At 49.7% G+C, this 17,947-nt stretch overlaps 1 protein-coding gene across 1 annotated transcript in view; it reads left to right on the top strand.

Moving 5' to 3' along the window:
* The window catches only part of LOC307200959 (mucin-5AC-like), a 65,686-nt gene that overhangs the window by 33,492 nt on the left and 14,247 nt on the right, over nt 1-17,947 (top strand). The window contains exons 30-37 of the mRNA XM_079950064.1: nt 167-11,197; nt 11,895-12,008; nt 12,870-13,135; nt 13,980-14,148; nt 14,715-14,962; nt 15,517-15,700; nt 16,310-16,541; nt 17,285-17,463. Coding sequence (XP_079806190.1) covers nt 167-11,197; nt 11,895-12,008; nt 12,870-13,135; nt 13,980-14,148; nt 14,715-14,962; nt 15,517-15,700; nt 16,310-16,541; nt 17,285-17,463 — 12,423 coding nt within the window. The remainder of the gene's footprint in view (nt 1-166; nt 11,198-11,894; nt 12,009-12,869; nt 13,136-13,979; nt 14,149-14,714; nt 14,963-15,516; nt 15,701-16,309; nt 16,542-17,284; nt 17,464-17,947) is intronic.

Raw genomic sequence — 17,947 nt, 5'->3', positions numbered from 1 at the left:
AGTGTGCTCTTCCGGTTCCCCCCGCCCCCCAATCCCTGCCTCATCTACAGAAAAAACATGGGAGAGAGGTTACATGGGAGAAGGAGAGAGGAGGCAGATAACAGATAGGGAGATTTATGATCTAAATAAACCGGATTAAAATAACCAGTGATGTTGTTTCTTACAGAATCCACTACAGCACAAACAACAGTATGTGTCCATAGAACATGTGAATGGACAGAATGGTATGATGTCAGCTACCCTAAATTTGGACGAGACAATGGGGATTATGAAACACCAGAGAAAATAAGAGATAGAGGAAACAAAGTATGTAAAATGCCAGATGAAGTGGAATGCAGAGCTCAGCGCTTTCCTAATGAAAGCATAGAAACCCTCGGACAAAAGGTACAATGTTCCAAGTCTAACGGTTTGATATGCAACAATAAGGATCAGACACCACCAATCTGCCTGAATTTTGAAATCAGGTTCCTATGCTGCCTATACACGCCATGTGGTGCATCAACAACTCCAGCAACACCAGAAATAACAACAGCAGGATCCAGAACAACATCTAAAGTGACAGGTGGCATAACAACCACCCTGACACCCCTTGTTACCACTACGACCGGAAGAACCACTACCGGTTGCCAACCCAAATGCCAGTGGACCCCTTGGTTCAGTTTTCACACTCCAAGCTCCGACCCTGGGGATGGCGATCGCGAGGACATTAAGAGCATCCAGGCATCGGGGGGTACCATCTGCGAACACCCTCAAAAGGTGGAGTGCAGAGGAGTGGACTACCCAGAGCTCAGCGCATCTGAACTTGGACAGAACATGATCTGCGATATCAACACTGGACTCCTTTGTGAGAATGCCAAACAGATGGGGAAGTACAAGATGTGTCACGACTATGAGATGAGAGCACTGTGTTGCGACTACAAGCACTGTGAAACCACGCCAGCGCCACTGGTCACAACAAGTGCCACCACCACAGAAGCCCCAGGTAGCACGGTGGGCAAGAGCACGGCTCCAGCATCCTCCACGGGCTCTACGCCACCTCCTGTTGTCCATACCACCACCGAAAGCACCACCCTTGTTTCCACAACACCAGGAGTAACCACAGGAAAGCCAACAACCACAGAAACACCAGGCAGCACGGCAGGCAAGAGCACGGCTCCAGCATCCTCCACGGGCTCTACGCCACCTCCTGTTGTATTCACCACCACCGAAAGCACCACCCTTGTTCCGACAACTCCAGGAGTTACAACAAGAAAGCCAACCACCACCACCCACTCAACGCCGCTTTCAACCCTCCCTCTCACAACACCAGGCTCAGTCAGCACCGCTGCCGTCTCCACTGGAGTGGTCCCCACTGTGACAGCCACAACACTCCAGTCCACTCCTGTTTCCAAGCCTTCCTCAACAATACCCACCACCGGGACCACTGAACAAACCCCTCCAGGCCTGCTGACCACAACAACCACCCCGGCGCCCCTTGTTACCACTACGCCCGGAAGCACCACTACCGGTTGCCAACCCAAATGCCAGTGGACCTCTTGGTTCAGTTTTCACACTCCAAGCTCCGACCCTGGGGATGGCGATCGCGAGGACATTAAGAGCATCCAGGCATCGGGGGGTACCATCTGCGAGCACCCTCAAAAGGTGGAGTGCAGAGGAGTGGACTACCCAGAGCTCAGCGCATCTGAACTTGGACAGAACATGATCTGCGATATCAACACTGGACTCCTTTGTGAGAATGCCAAACAGATGGGGAAGTACAAGATGTGTCACGACTATGAGATGAGAGCACTGTGTTGCGACTACAAGCACTGTGAAACCACGCCAGCGCCACTGGTCACAACAAGTGCCACCACCACAGAAGCCCCAGGTAGCACGGTGGGCAAGAGCACGGCTCCAGCATCCTCCACGGGCTCTACGCCACCTCCTGTTGTCCATACCACCACCGAAAGCACCACCCTTGTTTCCACAACACCAGGAGTAACCACAGGAAAGCCAACAACCACAGAAACACCAGGCAGCACGGCAGGCAAGAGCACGGCTCCAGCATCCTCCACGGGCTCTACGCCACCTCCTGTTGTATTCACCACCACCGAAAGCACCACCCTTGTTCCGACAACTCCAGGAGTTACAACAAGAAAGCCAACCACCACCACCCACTCAACGCCGCTTTCAACCCTCCCTCTCACAACACCAGGCTCAGTCAGCACCGCTGCCGTCTCCACTGGAGTGGTCCCCACTGTGACAGCCACAACACTCCAGTCCACTCCTGTTTCCAAGCCTTCCTCAACAATACCCACCACCGGGACCACTGAACAAACCCCTCCAGGCCTGCTGACCACAACAACCACCCCGGCGCCCCTTGTTACCACTACGCCCGGAAGCACCACTACCGGTTGCCAACCCAAATGCCAGTGGACCTCTTGGTTCAGTTTTCACACTCCAAGCTCCGACCCTGGGGATGGCGATCGCGAGGACATTAAGAGCATCCAGGCATCGGGGGGTACCATCTGCGAGCACCCTCAAAAGGTGGAGTGCAGAGGAGTGGACTACCCAGAGCTCAGCGCATCTGAACTTGGACAGAACATGATCTGCGATATCAACACTGGACTCCTTTGTGAGAATGCCAAACAGATGGGGAAGTACAAGATGTGTCACGACTATGAGATGAGAGCACTGTGTTGCGACTACAAGCACTGTGAAACCACGCCAGCGCCACTGGTCACAACAAGTGCCACCACCACAGAAGCCCCAGGTAGCACGGTGGGCAAGAGCACGGCTCCAGCATCCTCCACGGGCTCTACGCCACCTCCTGTTGTCCATACCACCACCGAAAGCACCACCCTTGTTTCCACAACACCAGGAGTAACCACAGGAAAGCCAACAACCACAGAAACACCAGGCAGCACGGCAGGCAAGAGCACGGCTCCAGCATCCTCCACGGGCTCTACGCCACCTCCTGTTGTATTCACCACCACCGAAAGCACCACCCTTGTTCCGACAACTCCAGGAGTTACAACAAGAAAGCCAACCACCACCACCCACTCAACGCCGCTTTCAACCCTCCCTCTCACAACACCAGGCTCAGTCAGCACCGCTGCCGTCTCCACTGGAGTGGTCCCCACTGTGACAGCCACAACACTCCAGTCCACTCCTGTTTCCAAGCCTTCCTCAACAATACCCACCACCGGGACCACTGAACAAACCCCTCCAGGCCTGCTGACCACAACAACCACCCCGGCGCCCCTTGTTACCACTACGCCCGGAAGCACCACTACCGGTTGCCAACCCAAATGCCAGTGGACCTCTTGGTTCAGTTTTCACACTCCAAGCTCCGACCCTGGGGATGGCGATCGCGAGGACATTAAGAGCATCCAGGCATCGGGGGGTACCATCTGCGAGCACCCTCAAAAGGTGGAGTGCAGAGGAGTGGACTACCCAGAGCTCAGCGCATCTGAACTTGGACAGAACATGATCTGCGATATCAACACTGGACTCCTTTGTGAGAATGCCAAACAGATGGGGAAGTACAAGATGTGTCACGACTATGAGATGAGAGCACTGTGTTGCGACTACAAGCACTGTGAAACCACGCCAGCGCCACTGGTCACAACAAGTGCCACCACCACAGAAGCCCCAGGTAGCACGGTGGGCAAGAGCACGGCTCCAGCATCCTCCACGGGCTCTACGCCACCTCCTGTTGTCCATACCACCACCGAAAGCACCACCCTTGTTTCCACAACACCAGGAGTAACCACAGGAAAGCCAACAACCACAGAAACACCAGGCAGCACGGCAGGCAAGAGCACGGCTCCAGCATCCTCCACGGGCTCTACGCCACCTCCTGTTGTATTCACCACCACCGAAAGCACCACCCTTGTTCCGACAACTCCAGGAGTTACAACAAGAAAGCCAACCACCACCACCCACTCAACGCCGCTTTCAACCCTCCCTCTCACAACACCAGGCTCAGTCAGCACCGCTGCCGTCTCCACTGGAGTGGTCCCCACTGTGACAGCCACAACACTCCAGTCCACTCCTGTTTCCAAGCCTTCCTCAACAATACCCACCACCGGGACCACTGAACAAACCCCTCCAGGCCTGCTGACCACAACAACCACCCCGGCGCCCCTTGTTACCACTACGCCCGGAAGCACCACTACCGGTTGCCAACCCAAATGCCAGTGGACCTCTTGGTTCAGTTTTCACACTCCAAGCTCCGACCCTGGGGATGGCGATCGCGAGGACATTAAGAGCATCCAGGCATCGGGGGGTACCATCTGCGAGCACCCTCAAAAGGTGGAGTGCAGAGGAGTGGACTACCCAGAGCTCAGCGCATCTGAACTTGGACAGAACATGATCTGCGATATCAACACTGGACTCCTTTGTGAGAATGCCAAACAGATGGGGAAGTACAAGATGTGTCACGACTATGAGATGAGAGCACTGTGTTGCGACTACAAGCACTGTGAAACCACGCCAGCGCCACTGGTCACAACAAGTGCCACCACCACAGAAGCCCCAGGTAGCACGGTGGGCAAGAGCACGGCTCCAGCATCCTCCACGGGCTCTACGCCACCTCCTGTTGTCCATACCACCACCGAAAGCACCACCCTTGTTTCCACAACACCAGGAGTAACCACAGGAAAGCCAACAACCACAGAAACACCAGGCAGCACGGCAGGCAAGAGCACGGCTCCAGCATCCTCCACGGGCTCTACGCCACCTCCTGTTGTATTCACCACCACCGAAAGCACCACCCTTGTTCCGACAACTCCAGGAGTTACAACAAGAAAGCCAACCACCACCACCCACTCAACGCCGCTTTCAACCCTCCCTCTCACAACACCAGGCTCAGTCAGCACCGCTGCCGTCTCCACTGGAGTGGTCCCCACTGTGACAGCCACAACACTCCAGTCCACTCCTGTTTCCAAGCCTTCCTCAACAATACCCACCACCGGGACCACTGAACAAACCCCTCCAGGCCTGCTGACCACAACAACCACCCCGGCGCCCCTTGTTACCACTACGCCCGGAAGCACCACTACCGGTTGCCAACCCAAATGCCAGTGGACCTCTTGGTTCAGTTTTCACACTCCAAGCTCCGACCCTGGGGATGGCGATCGCGAGGACATTAAGAGCATCCAGGCATCGGGGGGTACCATCTGCGAGCACCCTCAAAAGGTGGAGTGCAGAGGAGTGGACTACCCAGAGCTCAGCGCATCTGAACTTGGACAGAACATGATCTGCGATATCAACACTGGACTCCTTTGTGAGAATGCCAAACAGATGGGGAAGTACAAGATGTGTCACGACTATGAGATGAGAGCACTGTGTTGCGACTACAAGCACTGTGAAACCACGCCAGCGCCACTGGTCACAACAAGTGCCACCACCACAGAAGCCCCAGGTAGCACGGTGGGCAAGAGCACGGCTCCAGCATCCTCCACGGGCTCTACGCCACCTCCTGTTGTCCATACCACCACCGAAAGCACCACCCTTGTTTCCACAACACCAGGAGTAACCACAGGAAAGCCAACAACCACAGAAACACCAGGCAGCACGGCAGGCAAGAGCACGGCTCCAGCATCCTCCACGGGCTCTACGCCACCTCCTGTTGTATTCACCACCACCGAAAGCACCACCCTTGTTCCGACAACTCCAGGAGTTACAACAAGAAAGCCAACCACCACCACCCACTCAACGCCGCTTTCAACCCTCCCTCTCACAACACCAGGCTCAGTCAGCACCGCTGCCGTCTCCACTGGAGTGGTCCCCACTGTGACAGCCACAACACTCCAGTCCACTCCTGTTTCCAAGCCTTCCTCAACAATACCCACCACCGGGACCACTGAACAAACCCCTCCAGGCCTGCTGACCACAACAACCACCCCGGCGCCCCTTGTTACCACTACGCCCGGAAGCACCACTACCGGTTGCCAACCCAAATGCCAGTGGACCTCTTGGTTCAGTTTTCACACTCCAAGCTCCGACCCTGGGGATGGCGATCGCGAGGACATTAAGAGCATCCAGGCATCGGGGGGTACCATCTGCGAGCACCCTCAAAAGGTGGAGTGCAGAGGAGTGGACTACCCAGAGCTCAGCGCATCTGAACTTGGACAGAACATGATCTGCGATATCAACACTGGACTCCTTTGTGAGAATGCCAAACAGATGGGGAAGTACAAGATGTGTCACGACTATGAGATGAGAGCACTGTGTTGCGACTACAAGCACTGTGAAACCACGCCAGCGCCACTGGTCACAACAAGTGCCACCACCACAGAAGCCCCAGGTAGCACGGTGGGCAAGAGCACGGCTCCAGCATCCTCCACGGGCTCTACGCCACCTCCTGTTGTCCATACCACCACCGAAAGCACCACCCTTGTTTCCACAACACCAGGAGTAACCACAGGAAAGCCAACAACCACAGAAACACCAGGCAGCACGGCAGGCAAGAGCACGGCTCCAGCATCCTCCACGGGCTCTACGCCACCTCCTGTTGTATTCACCACCACCGAAAGCACCACCCTTGTTCCGACAACTCCAGGAGTTACAACAAGAAAGCCAACCACCACCACCCACTCAACGCCGCTTTCAACCCTCCCTCTCACAACACCAGGCTCAGTCAGCACCGCTGCCGTCTCCACTGGAGTGGTCCCCACTGTGACAGCCACAACACTCCAGTCCACTCCTGTTTCCAAGCCTTCCTCAACAATACCCACCACCGGGACCACTGAACAAACCCCTCCAGGCCTGCTGACCACAACAACCACCCCGGCGCCCCTTGTTACCACTACGCCCGGAAGCACCACTACCGGTTGCCAACCCAAATGCCAGTGGACCTCTTGGTTCAGTTTTCACACTCCAAGCTCCGACCCTGGGGATGGCGATCGCGAGGACATTAAGAGCATCCAGGCATCGGGGGGTACCATCTGCGAGCACCCTCAAAAGGTGGAGTGCAGAGGAGTGGACTACCCAGAGCTCAGCGCATCTGAACTTGGACAGAACATGATCTGCGATATCAACACTGGACTCCTTTGTGAGAATGCCAAACAGATGGGGAAGTACAAGATGTGTCACGACTATGAGATGAGAGCACTGTGTTGCGACTACAAGCACTGTGAAACCACGCCAGCGCCACTGGTCACAACAAGTGCCACCACCACCGAAGCCCCAGGTAGCACGGTGGGCAAGAGCACGGCTCCAGCATCCTCCACGGGCTCTACGCCACCTCCTGTTGTCCATACAACCACCGAAAGCACCACCCTTGTTTCCACAACACCAGGAGTAACCACAGGAAAGCCAACAACCACAGAAACACCAGGCAGCACGGCAGGCAAGAGCACGGCTCCAGCATCCTCCACGGGCTCTACGCCACCTCCTGTTGTATTCACCACCACCGAAAGCACCACCCTTGTTCCGACAACTCCAGGAGTTACAACAAGAAAGCCAACCACCACCACCCACTCAACGCCGCTTTCTACCCTTCCTCTCACAACACCAGGCTCAGTCAGCACCGCTGCCGTCTCCACTGGAGTGGTCCCCACTGTGACAGCCACAACACTCCAGTCCACTCCTGTTTCCAAGCCTTCCTCAACAATACCCACCACCGGGACCACTGAACAAACCCCTCCAGGCCTGCTGACCACAACAACCACCCCGGCGCCCCTTGTTACCACTACGCCCGGAAGCACCACTACCGGTTGCCAACCCAAATGCCAGTGGACCTCTTGGTTCAGTTTTCACACTCCAAGCTCCGACCCTGGGGATGGCGATCGCGAGGACATTAAGAGCATCCAGGCATCGGGGGGTACCATCTGCGAGCACCCTCAAAAGGTGGAGTGCAGAGGAGTGGACTACCCAGAGCTCAGCGCATCTGAACTTGGACAGAACATGATCTGCGATATCAACACTGGACTCCTTTGTGAGAATGCCAAACAGATGGGGAAGTACAAGATGTGTCACGACTATGAGATGAGAGCACTGTGTTGCGACTACAAGCACTGTGAAACCACGCCAGCGCCACTGGTCACAACAAGTGCCACCACCACAGAAGCCCCAGGTAGCACGGTGGGCAAGAGCACGGCTCCAGCATCCTCCACGGGCTCTACGCCACCTCCTGTTGTCCATACAACCACCGAAAGCACCACCCTTGTTTCAACAACACCAGGAGTAACCACAGGAAAGCCAACAACCACAGAAACACCAGGCAGCACGGCAGGCAAGAGCACGGCTCCAGCATCCTCCACGGGCTCTACGCCACCTCCTGTTGTATTCACCACCACCGAAAGCACCACCCTTGTTCCGACAACTCCAGGAGTTACAACAAGAAAGCCAACCACCACCACCCACTCAACGCCGCTTTCAACCCTCCCTCTCACAACACCAGGCTCAGTCAGCACCGCTGCCGTCTCCACTGGAGTGGTCCCCACTGTGACAGCCACAACTCTCCAGTCCACTCCTGTTTCCAAGCCTTCCTCAACAATACCCACCACCGGGACCACTGAACAAACCCCTCCAGGCCTGCTGACCACAACAACCACCCCGGCGCCCCTTGTTACCACTACGCCCGGAAGCACCACTACCGGTTGCCAACCCAAATGCCAGTGGACCTCTTGGTTCAGTTTTCACACTCCAAGCTCCGACCCTGGGGATGGCGATCGCGAGGACATTAAGAGCATCCAGGCATTGGGGGGTACCATTTGCGAGCACCCTCAAAAGGTGGAGTGCAGAGGAGTGGACTACCCAGAGCTCAGCGCATCTGAACTTGGACAGAACATGATCTGCGATATCAACACTGGACTCCTTTGTGAGAATGCCAAACAGATGGGGAAGTACAAGATGTGTCACGACTATGAGATGAGAGCACTGTGTTGCGACTACAAGCACTGTGAAACTACGCCAGCGCCACTGGTCACAACAAGTGCCACCACCACAGAAGCCCCAGGTAGCACGGTGGGCAAGAGCACGGCTCCAGCATCCTCCACGGGCTCTACGCCACCTCCTGTTGTCCATACAACCACCGAAAGCACCACCCTTGTTTCAACAACACCAGGAGTAACCACAGGAAAGCCAACAACCACAGAAACACCAGGCAGCACGGCAGGCAAGAGCACGGCTCCAGCATCCTCCACGGGCTCTACGCCACCTCCTGTTGTATTCACCACCACCGAAAGCACCACCCTTGTTCCGACAACTCCAGGAGTTACAACAAGAAAGCCAACCACCACCACCCACTCAACGCCGCTTTCAACCCTCCCTCTCACAACACCAGGCTCAGTCAGCACCGCTGCCGTCTCCACTGGAGTGGTCCCCACTGTGACAGCCACAACTCTCCAGTCCACTCCTGTTTCCAAGCCTTCCTCAACAATACCCACCACCGGGACCACTGAACAAACCCCTCCAGGCCTGCTGACCACAACAACCACCCCGGCGCCCCTTGTTACCACTACGCCCGGAAGCACCACTACCGGTTGCCAACCCAAATGCCAGTGGACCTCTTGGTTCAGTTTTCACACTCCAAGCTCCGACCCTGGGGATGGCGATCGCGAGGACATTAAGAGCATCCAGGCATCGGGGGGTACCATCTGCGAGCATCCTCAAAAGGTGGAGTGCAGAGGAGTGGACTACCCAGAGCTCAGCGCATCTGAACTTGGACAGAACATGATCTGCGATATCAACACTGGACTCCTTTGTGAGAATGCCAAACAGATGGGGAAGTACAAGATGTGTCACGACTATGAGATGAGAGCACTGTGTTGCGACTACAAGCACTGTGAAACCACGCCAGCGCCACTAGTCACAACAAGTGCCACCACCACAGAAGCCCCAGGTAGCACGGTGGGCAAGAGCACGGCTCCAGCATCCTCCACGGGCTCTACGCCACCTCCTGTTGTCCATACCACCACCGAAAGCACCACCCTTGTTTCCACAACACCAGGAGTTACCACAGGAAAGCCAACAACCACAGAAACACCAGGCAGCACGGCAGGTAAGAGCACGGCTCCAGCATCCTCCACGGGCTCTACGCCACCTCCTGTTGTATTCACCACCACCGAAAGCACCACCCTTGTTCCGACAACTCCAGGAGTCACAACAAGAAAGCCAACCACCACCACCCACTCAACGCCGCTTTCCACCCTCCCTCTCACAACACCAGGCTCAGTCAGCACTGCTGCCGTCTCCACTGGAGTGGTCCCCACTGTGACAGCCACAACACTCCAGTCCACTCCTGTTTCCAAGCCTTCCTCAACAATACCCACCACCGGGACCACTGAACAAACCCCTCCAGGCCTGCTGACCACAACAACCACCCTGGCTCCCCTTGTTACCACTACGCTAGAAAGTACCTCTACTGTGTGCCTCCCAAAGTGTAACTGGACCTCCTGGTATGATTTGCACCGTCCTACCAGCAGTCCAGATGATGGTGATATTGAGAATTTTGAGACCATCCGAAAAGCTGGAGGAAATATTTGCAAACATCCACAAGACATTGAATGCAGAGCTGAGAATCACCCTGATGTCAGCCTGTATCTTCTTGGTCAGGAAGTGCAATGTAACCTCCAAGTTGGACTTTTGTGCGAAAATTCAAAGCAAACAGACAAGATGTGTTATAACTTCCAGGTTAGATACCAGTGCTGTGAATACAAGCCCTGCCATCCTAGCACAACACCACTGAGCACACCTGCTGCTTCTACCACAGAAAAACCTGGCAGCACGGCAGGCAAAAGCACAACTCCAGCATCCTCCACGGGTTCTACGCCACCTCCCATTGTATTTACCACCACCCAAAGCTCCACTCTTGTTTCCACAACTCCAGGAGTAACCACAGGAAAGCCAACGACCACAGAAACACCAGGCAGCACTGCTGGCAAGAGCACAACTCCAGCATCCTCCACAGCTTCTACACCACCTCCCATTGTAGTCACTACCACCCAAAGCACCACCCTTGTTTCCACCACTCCTGGAAGTACAACAGGAAAGCCCATGACCACCATCCCTCTCTCAACCCCTGGCTCCGTCAGCACACCTTTCATCACTTCTGGAGTGGCTTCCACCGTTTCAACCTCATCTCTTCCATCTACCCATGTTTCCAAACCTGTGTCGACGATATCCACTACTGGGATTACTGTAGAAACAGCAACTGTCCCTACCAGAGTGCCATTTTCCACTAAGCCTTTGGTCGTTGTTACAACAGGTAATTACAGAATGAATCTGCATATCCTGATATGAAAATCTTGTTACCTTTGGTAAATATTCCAACAGTTAAATTTATTACATGTTACTCAATTACAGGTGTCGTGCCAAATGTTAGCAAATTGTTTCATATTAATTGGGGTTTGGTGATCTTATTTCATATACCACCCTTTTCAAAAATTGGTATCCCAATTATGAAACCTAGTGTCTATCAGCTAGCAACTTATCAAAAATGTTTGCCTAGATCTCAGTGTGCATTTTTCAAATAAGTTTTCAATGCTATTTCAAGTAGTAGATAGCTCTCTGGCTAGATATTTGGAATTTTCTTAACAGCACCTTTGGACTGGAGGGGTGTGTTTCTTGATACTGGGAGGAATATAGCTGGATTCTCCTGTTTCTTGATAGTATGGTAGGTGTATAATAAGAACAGCAAGTAAGCAAAGTATTGATCTGATCCATTAAACAATTAACTGGTTTTTGTAGTACAATTATCAAGTTAAATTCTCCAACCCTAAAGATACATGTAAGTCCGGCTGAGTTCAGTTGGAATTCTGAATTGTTATGCTTCAGTTGGTGCTTTGGAAGTGTACACTGAAGTCTTAAGGATCTACAGTGTTCAGCATCCATTTCCAGCAGTATGTCTTCAAGCAGTACGTTACAACTGCTATACATTTATTTCTTTTCTATTGTGTCTTCAGCAGCAACAAGTACTTCCATACCTTCTACAACAGGAACTACAACAGTCACTTTGAGCAGAACAACTCCATGTTTCTGCCGTGTGCCCGGATTTAGTAAGGGCTTGTTTTCTCCTGGTGAGTTTCTCTTAATGAATTTGAAAAGCAGCTGAAGCAATGTTTTCATTCACACATTGGATTGATTGTACATATGCTCAACATACATCCTTCCTTATACCTACATCATGATTGTGCACCACTCTTCCACAGGGGAGTCTACTTTGGTGCTCTGCTGTATAGTTTGAGGAGGAGTAGAAACCTTTTTACTTACTTTTTATATTTACATTTAAATCATTTTATTAATCCTGCTTTATCTGACTTTTTTTGTTTGTTTTTTGCAAGTCTGGGGCTGATATTTTCAATGCTTATTGAATTTATGTATCTGTATTTTACTCTACACTGCTTTATATGTTTTAACAACCTAGGGAACAAAAGTATTAGCTGAGATCAATTCTGTAATTCTCTCATGCCATACATTCTTTGATCAGTATTGAACCACAGAGATGTCAATAGATCCATCTCTCACCTATCCCCTATCCCCTTTTACAACTGACTCATATTCATGTACATCTACTACTATCTGCCAGCCACTACTTTTAACAGGTGGCTAACATGTCCTTTTACTCCCTAGGATTGTGAGTCACAAGTTATACTTGTATATGATTTACTGGCTAAGGACCAACTGGGGGAAAGGCCTTGGCTGAACCTCTTGCTGATCTCCCATGGTGGTGTGGGGTTGGAGCTTGCCCACTACAAATTACACAATCCAATGCATGCTTTCTCAGACTTGCTGCTGAGATAGCAGGCTCAGAGTTGCACTGCATGTCAGTAGACAAATTCATCTGAACTTTATTTGCATTTTATAATGTTATGACATGTTTTGTTTTACAATTTTCGTACATGGTGCTTTATGATAAATTCCCTCCTTTTTTAAAATAGGGGAAGTAATATACAATAGAACTGATAGTTCCGGATGCAGTTTTTATGCAGTTTGCAACAGAAGCTGTGAAATTGAGGTGTTCCAGGGACCATGTCCTTCAACAACTCCTTCCCACCCATCAACACCATCAGTTACAACTGCAGGAACCCCGCCTTCTCCATCACCCACTACTGTTGTTCCATCAACTGGAGTATACACTACTGCAGCTGTATCAACCCCCACAACTCCTGTAACAGGTTGCCCTGATATTGATCCACCAAGAAAGGTAATTAGCATTGTTTTCATACGTACATTGGTGATAGCTTTTGATAGCTGATGAGAGGCTGTAGCCCAAAACATCAAAAGGGCTCCATGTTGGGGAAAGCTGTTGGTTACCAAATGCCTCTCTCACTCCATTTTCACCCCTCTTAAAAAGCATTAAATGAATCCTCTCTTGGTGAACGAGGTGTCTATGTTGAAAAGAAAATCCTGACTACCCCAGGGACTTTTGCCCACAATTCATGCTGTATGAACACCACTGTTTTGGGAGGTATGAGGAGCTGTCATGTGAACATGCACTTGGTCACAATCAACTCTCTTGTTTAGATCTTATTTGTTATTGATCTCACTGGGGATCTTGATGTTACTGGATTCAAGGTCTCATTATCCCTGACCACTGGTGGTTGGAACTACTGGGAACTGGAATCCAACAACTTTGGGTAGGCTACAGGTTGCCTACCCCTGCCACAGAGTCATATATGGAGAAATCTCAGTCAATTCCAAATGTTCTTGTTTGCCTCACTTTTCTAAAACATAGCAAGCCGGCTTATACCAAGGCAGACTATGGGTCTATCTATCTCACTGTTGTCCTTGTTGACTGCTAATGACTCCTCAGGGTTTCATATAGGAGTCTTCCCTGGGGCTACCTGGAGTTACTAAGGATTAAACATGGGACCTGTTGCATGCATGCCATGTGCTCTACCATTGAGAAACAGTCTCTCCCCTAACACCCCATTTTCCCTCCAGATGGGTTTTCCTCTTCCAATAGGACAAGAACCCTTGGTAGTGGAGATGGTGTCTTTCTAATGGCATGACACTTGTAGAAATTTTTTTCTCTGGTTTCCCTCTAGACCAACGAAACTTGGATGTTTAACAACTGCACTGTGGCAACTTGTGAAGGAAACAACAAAATAGTTCTGAAGCCGCAACCACCTGTAGAGAAGACAGTATGTGTGAGTGGACTCCCACCGATAAAAATAGTAGATAAGGATGGCTGTGTCGAACGCTATGAATGTGAATGTAAGTATAACCGAGCATTCAGAAAAAGTACATATGTCTTTATGATATGAAATGAGAGGTTAAGATATTTAACTTACAGGACTGTATCATACAAAGCTCATGGGGTGTAATGTCATGCAGTTGCAATTCCATTTATTGAGGGAGTTGAGACTTTTGAGGGTCTGTCAGGGAAGGCTATGGATTTGCAGAAGCCCAAGACCTCTTGTTTCTCTAGCATACTCCTAAAAAAGTCAATGGGTGGCTTTTCTTTTTTCAGTGGAAAGGAGTAAAGGAGAAAATGCTGTGGTTCAACCAGTTCCTGCCCTGGCTGTCACTAGTCATCAGGACTCTGGCTATGGCAGTTGCTTCACCACAAAATCTGCACCATCAAAACTGCTCTCCTAGAATTCTCTTATTATTCCCACTTTCTAATTGGTGCACCAGACTAGGACCTAGCCCATCAAAGTTAACACAAGCAACAGCATAATAACCAATGATTTCACAGTGTATATTTACTTTGGTTACTCTGGTTTGCTCAAGACTACACTCCAGGTGAACCTTATTTGATCTTTTGATTTCTGTTACAGGTATTTGCACTGGTTGGGATGCTAACTATCTGACATTTGATGGCACTTATTACACTTTCTATGACAACTGCACTTACATTTTGGTGAAAGAGATTGTGAATATACATGGAAACCTCAGTGTTTTGCTTGACAATTATTTCTGTGATGTCACTAACAATCAGCCCTGTTCCAGAGCCATCATTGTAAATTACAACTCAATGGAAGTTGTGCTAAACAGCGAAGTGCATGAAGGAGTGAGAATTAACAAGGTACTGTGTGCCACAGATTTCTCAAACTGTGTCAGCTTCCTACCATAATTATTTTTTACCAAAACAAAAATGTCAAAATGACATTTATAAACCAGCTAATGGGTTGTAAAATTTACATAACAATCATGGCAAAGTGCCTGTTTGAGGAATGCTACTTAATCCCATGATGTAGATTATGTTTAGGATTGAGATGCCATTCCTCAAACTGTGCATCTCTATAATGACTACTCAGAAGAAAGCCCCCACTGAGTTTAATGCACTTTACTTCCAGTTAATGGTTATAGAATCAATGACATACGCGCGCACACACATATATATATACGTGTGTGTGTGTGTGTCTGTGTGTGTGTGTGTTTTCAGTTAAAAACTATGGCTTACTGTTTTTAATTAAATACAATAACACAGTAAAATAATCACTGCAGTATTAAAAGTAGTATAAAAACAGGCAGCTAGGAAATATCAGCATGGCCAGGACTGATTGTCCTCAAGTGCTCTTCAAGACTCTGAATCCTCCAGATTTATATTCTTTTGCCTCTTTTGTGCTGCTGTTTCAGATTTTTTTCAACCATGAGCCGGTCAATGGAGATTTCACCAAATATGGTATTTCTGTCACCAGTACTGGTACTGTCATGAGTGTCGAAATCCCTGCACTCCAAGCTTTTATATCTTTCAACGGGCTCACTTTCTCAATAAAACTCCCCTTTGACCTATTTCAGCATAACACAGAGGGGCAATGTGGTAAGTAAAGGGATCAAAGCATCCCCAACCATTCAAATCCTTTTTCACAATGTTATTCCTTTAAAACAAATTTCTTTACATAGGAAGATGTAGAGCATTAGAAAAGCAATAAAGAAATTTTAACCATTGGGGGGAGAGGCCACAGCTCCATGGCTGAACACATGTGTGTGGTGTTAGACCATCCCAGGTCCAGTTCCTGGTATCTACATCTGAAAGTTCTTAGGATGAAGAAAGAACTGCTGCCCATCAGAGTAGACCTAATTGGGCTTGGTGGACCTATAGTTTGACCAGGCTTCCTCAACCTCGGCCTTCCAGACATTTTTGGCTTACAACTCCCATGATCCCTAGCTAGCAGGACCAGTGGTCAGGGGTGATTGGAATTGTAGTCTCAAAACATCTGGAGAGCTGAGGTTGAGGAAGCCTGGGTTTGACTAATATATCCATACTGAAGAGTAGGAAACAGAATATGCATATAAGGTACACTTTATGATAGCAACAATGGCTTTTTCAATTAGGAAGTCCGCTTTGTTATTTCAGTGTCATTCAGAGTGACATTAATGTATACTGCATATTCAGCACACTTACGATGCGACCCTTTCTCCCTCCTAGGGGTATGTTCAAATGACAAGACAGATGACTGCCGCCTCCCCAACGGCCATGAAGCTTTCTCTTGCTCAGAAATGGCCAGCTACTGGAAGACTTACGATAAAAACAAGCCCCATTGCTATGGAGTGCCAACAACATCACCTCCGACAACAACACCTCATGAGCCAAGAACGACAACACCAGCACCAACACCCTGCACCACTCCATCTCCTCTGTGCGAGCTGATTGTGAGCGAGTAAGTTCAACACAGCCTTTACAAATGCTTCAGCTGTTAGATCCTGCAGAGCAAGCTATTGCTTTGACAACTTTATTTTTTTAAAAACCCCACTTCTGATGAACACATAGGAACATAAAATCATTACCAAGACATTGTGCACATGACCTCATCTGTCCAACTTGTGGGCAGGGCATAAAACACTGGTTGACCACAGGTCTAGAAAGATAGAGCTTTGGTCTTCTCCAGCAGGGCTTTTCACCTTATATTTTTATGTTTTTATCTACTGCCAGGACATCAGAAATGTTTTCTAGGGATAGATAACACCCTTTTTCCTTTATTGTTCTTATATTTCACAGATAATAATAATAATAATAATAATAATAATAATAATAAGTTTTATTTGCACCCTGCCCTCCCCAGCCAGAGGCAGGCTCAGGGTGGCTAACATCATAAAACTAACACAGTATACAAAGAACATAAGATCCATCCAACAATAAGCATGGCATTGTTTTAGTATCTTCAAGGCATCTCAGCTACCTTATATACCATAAAGAGCTGTAACATTGCAACACTAGGATTTTTACTTCCATAGTAATACAAAGCTGATCTTTCTAGAATTGATATCATTGTGAAATGTACTGTACATATTTGCTAAGAATATTATCCTTTCAGTCGCAGTTTCATACTGCAAATGGGGTGGCAAGGGGACATTGTAATATTTATGAGCCATAGTTCAACCATGTATTCTTTTGTATTTGAAGTGTCTTTGAAGAATGCCATAAGGTTCTGCCTCCCAGAATATACTATGAAAACTGCCTCCTTGAAGCCTGTCAGTCTTCCAATGATTCTGTGCCTTGCTACAATTTGGAGATATATGCTTCCCTCTGCATAGCTAAAGGGGTTTGTACTGACTGGAGGAACATGACGCTAGGAAAATGCCGTAAGTGGAAGACAACGTATTTTCGCTTATCCTAAAGTTAGCAGCAATTTACCGTAGAGCAATAATAGCTGAGTGAACCAATCAATCAATCAATCATTCAAAACGGTGTCAGCAGATGAATAGTAATCAATGCAAACTGAACAATAGCATGTTCTAACTTCAGTTGCATGTTTGTTTCCCTCAGTCTTTGTCTTTTTTTCACAAGAATTAACATTTCAGCTTCTGTACTTCATAGTGGGTTGAATCCAGAAGGGAAGGGAAGTTGACTTTTGCTAATTGCTCCATCTCCCTGAAGCCCATTGCAACCTCTGAAACTGCTCCAGAGGGTTGGAGGATCCTCCAGATCAACATGGGAGGTGGCACTGCAAGAGGATGGGGGAACTGGCAAACGTTGCCTCCCTCTCTTTCCACCAACAGGTTCTCTCCACTGGATTAGAATCCATCTGTGGATGTCTGTATTGAATCCATGTTCTCAGCTATGGAT

Source organism: Podarcis cretensis (genome assembly GCF_951804945.1).
Source record: "Podarcis cretensis genome assembly, chromosome: 1".
Taxonomy (NCBI): Eukaryota; Metazoa; Chordata; class Lepidosauria; order Squamata; family Lacertidae; genus Podarcis; species Podarcis cretensis.
This window is presented reverse-complemented; position numbering and strand designations above follow the sequence as displayed.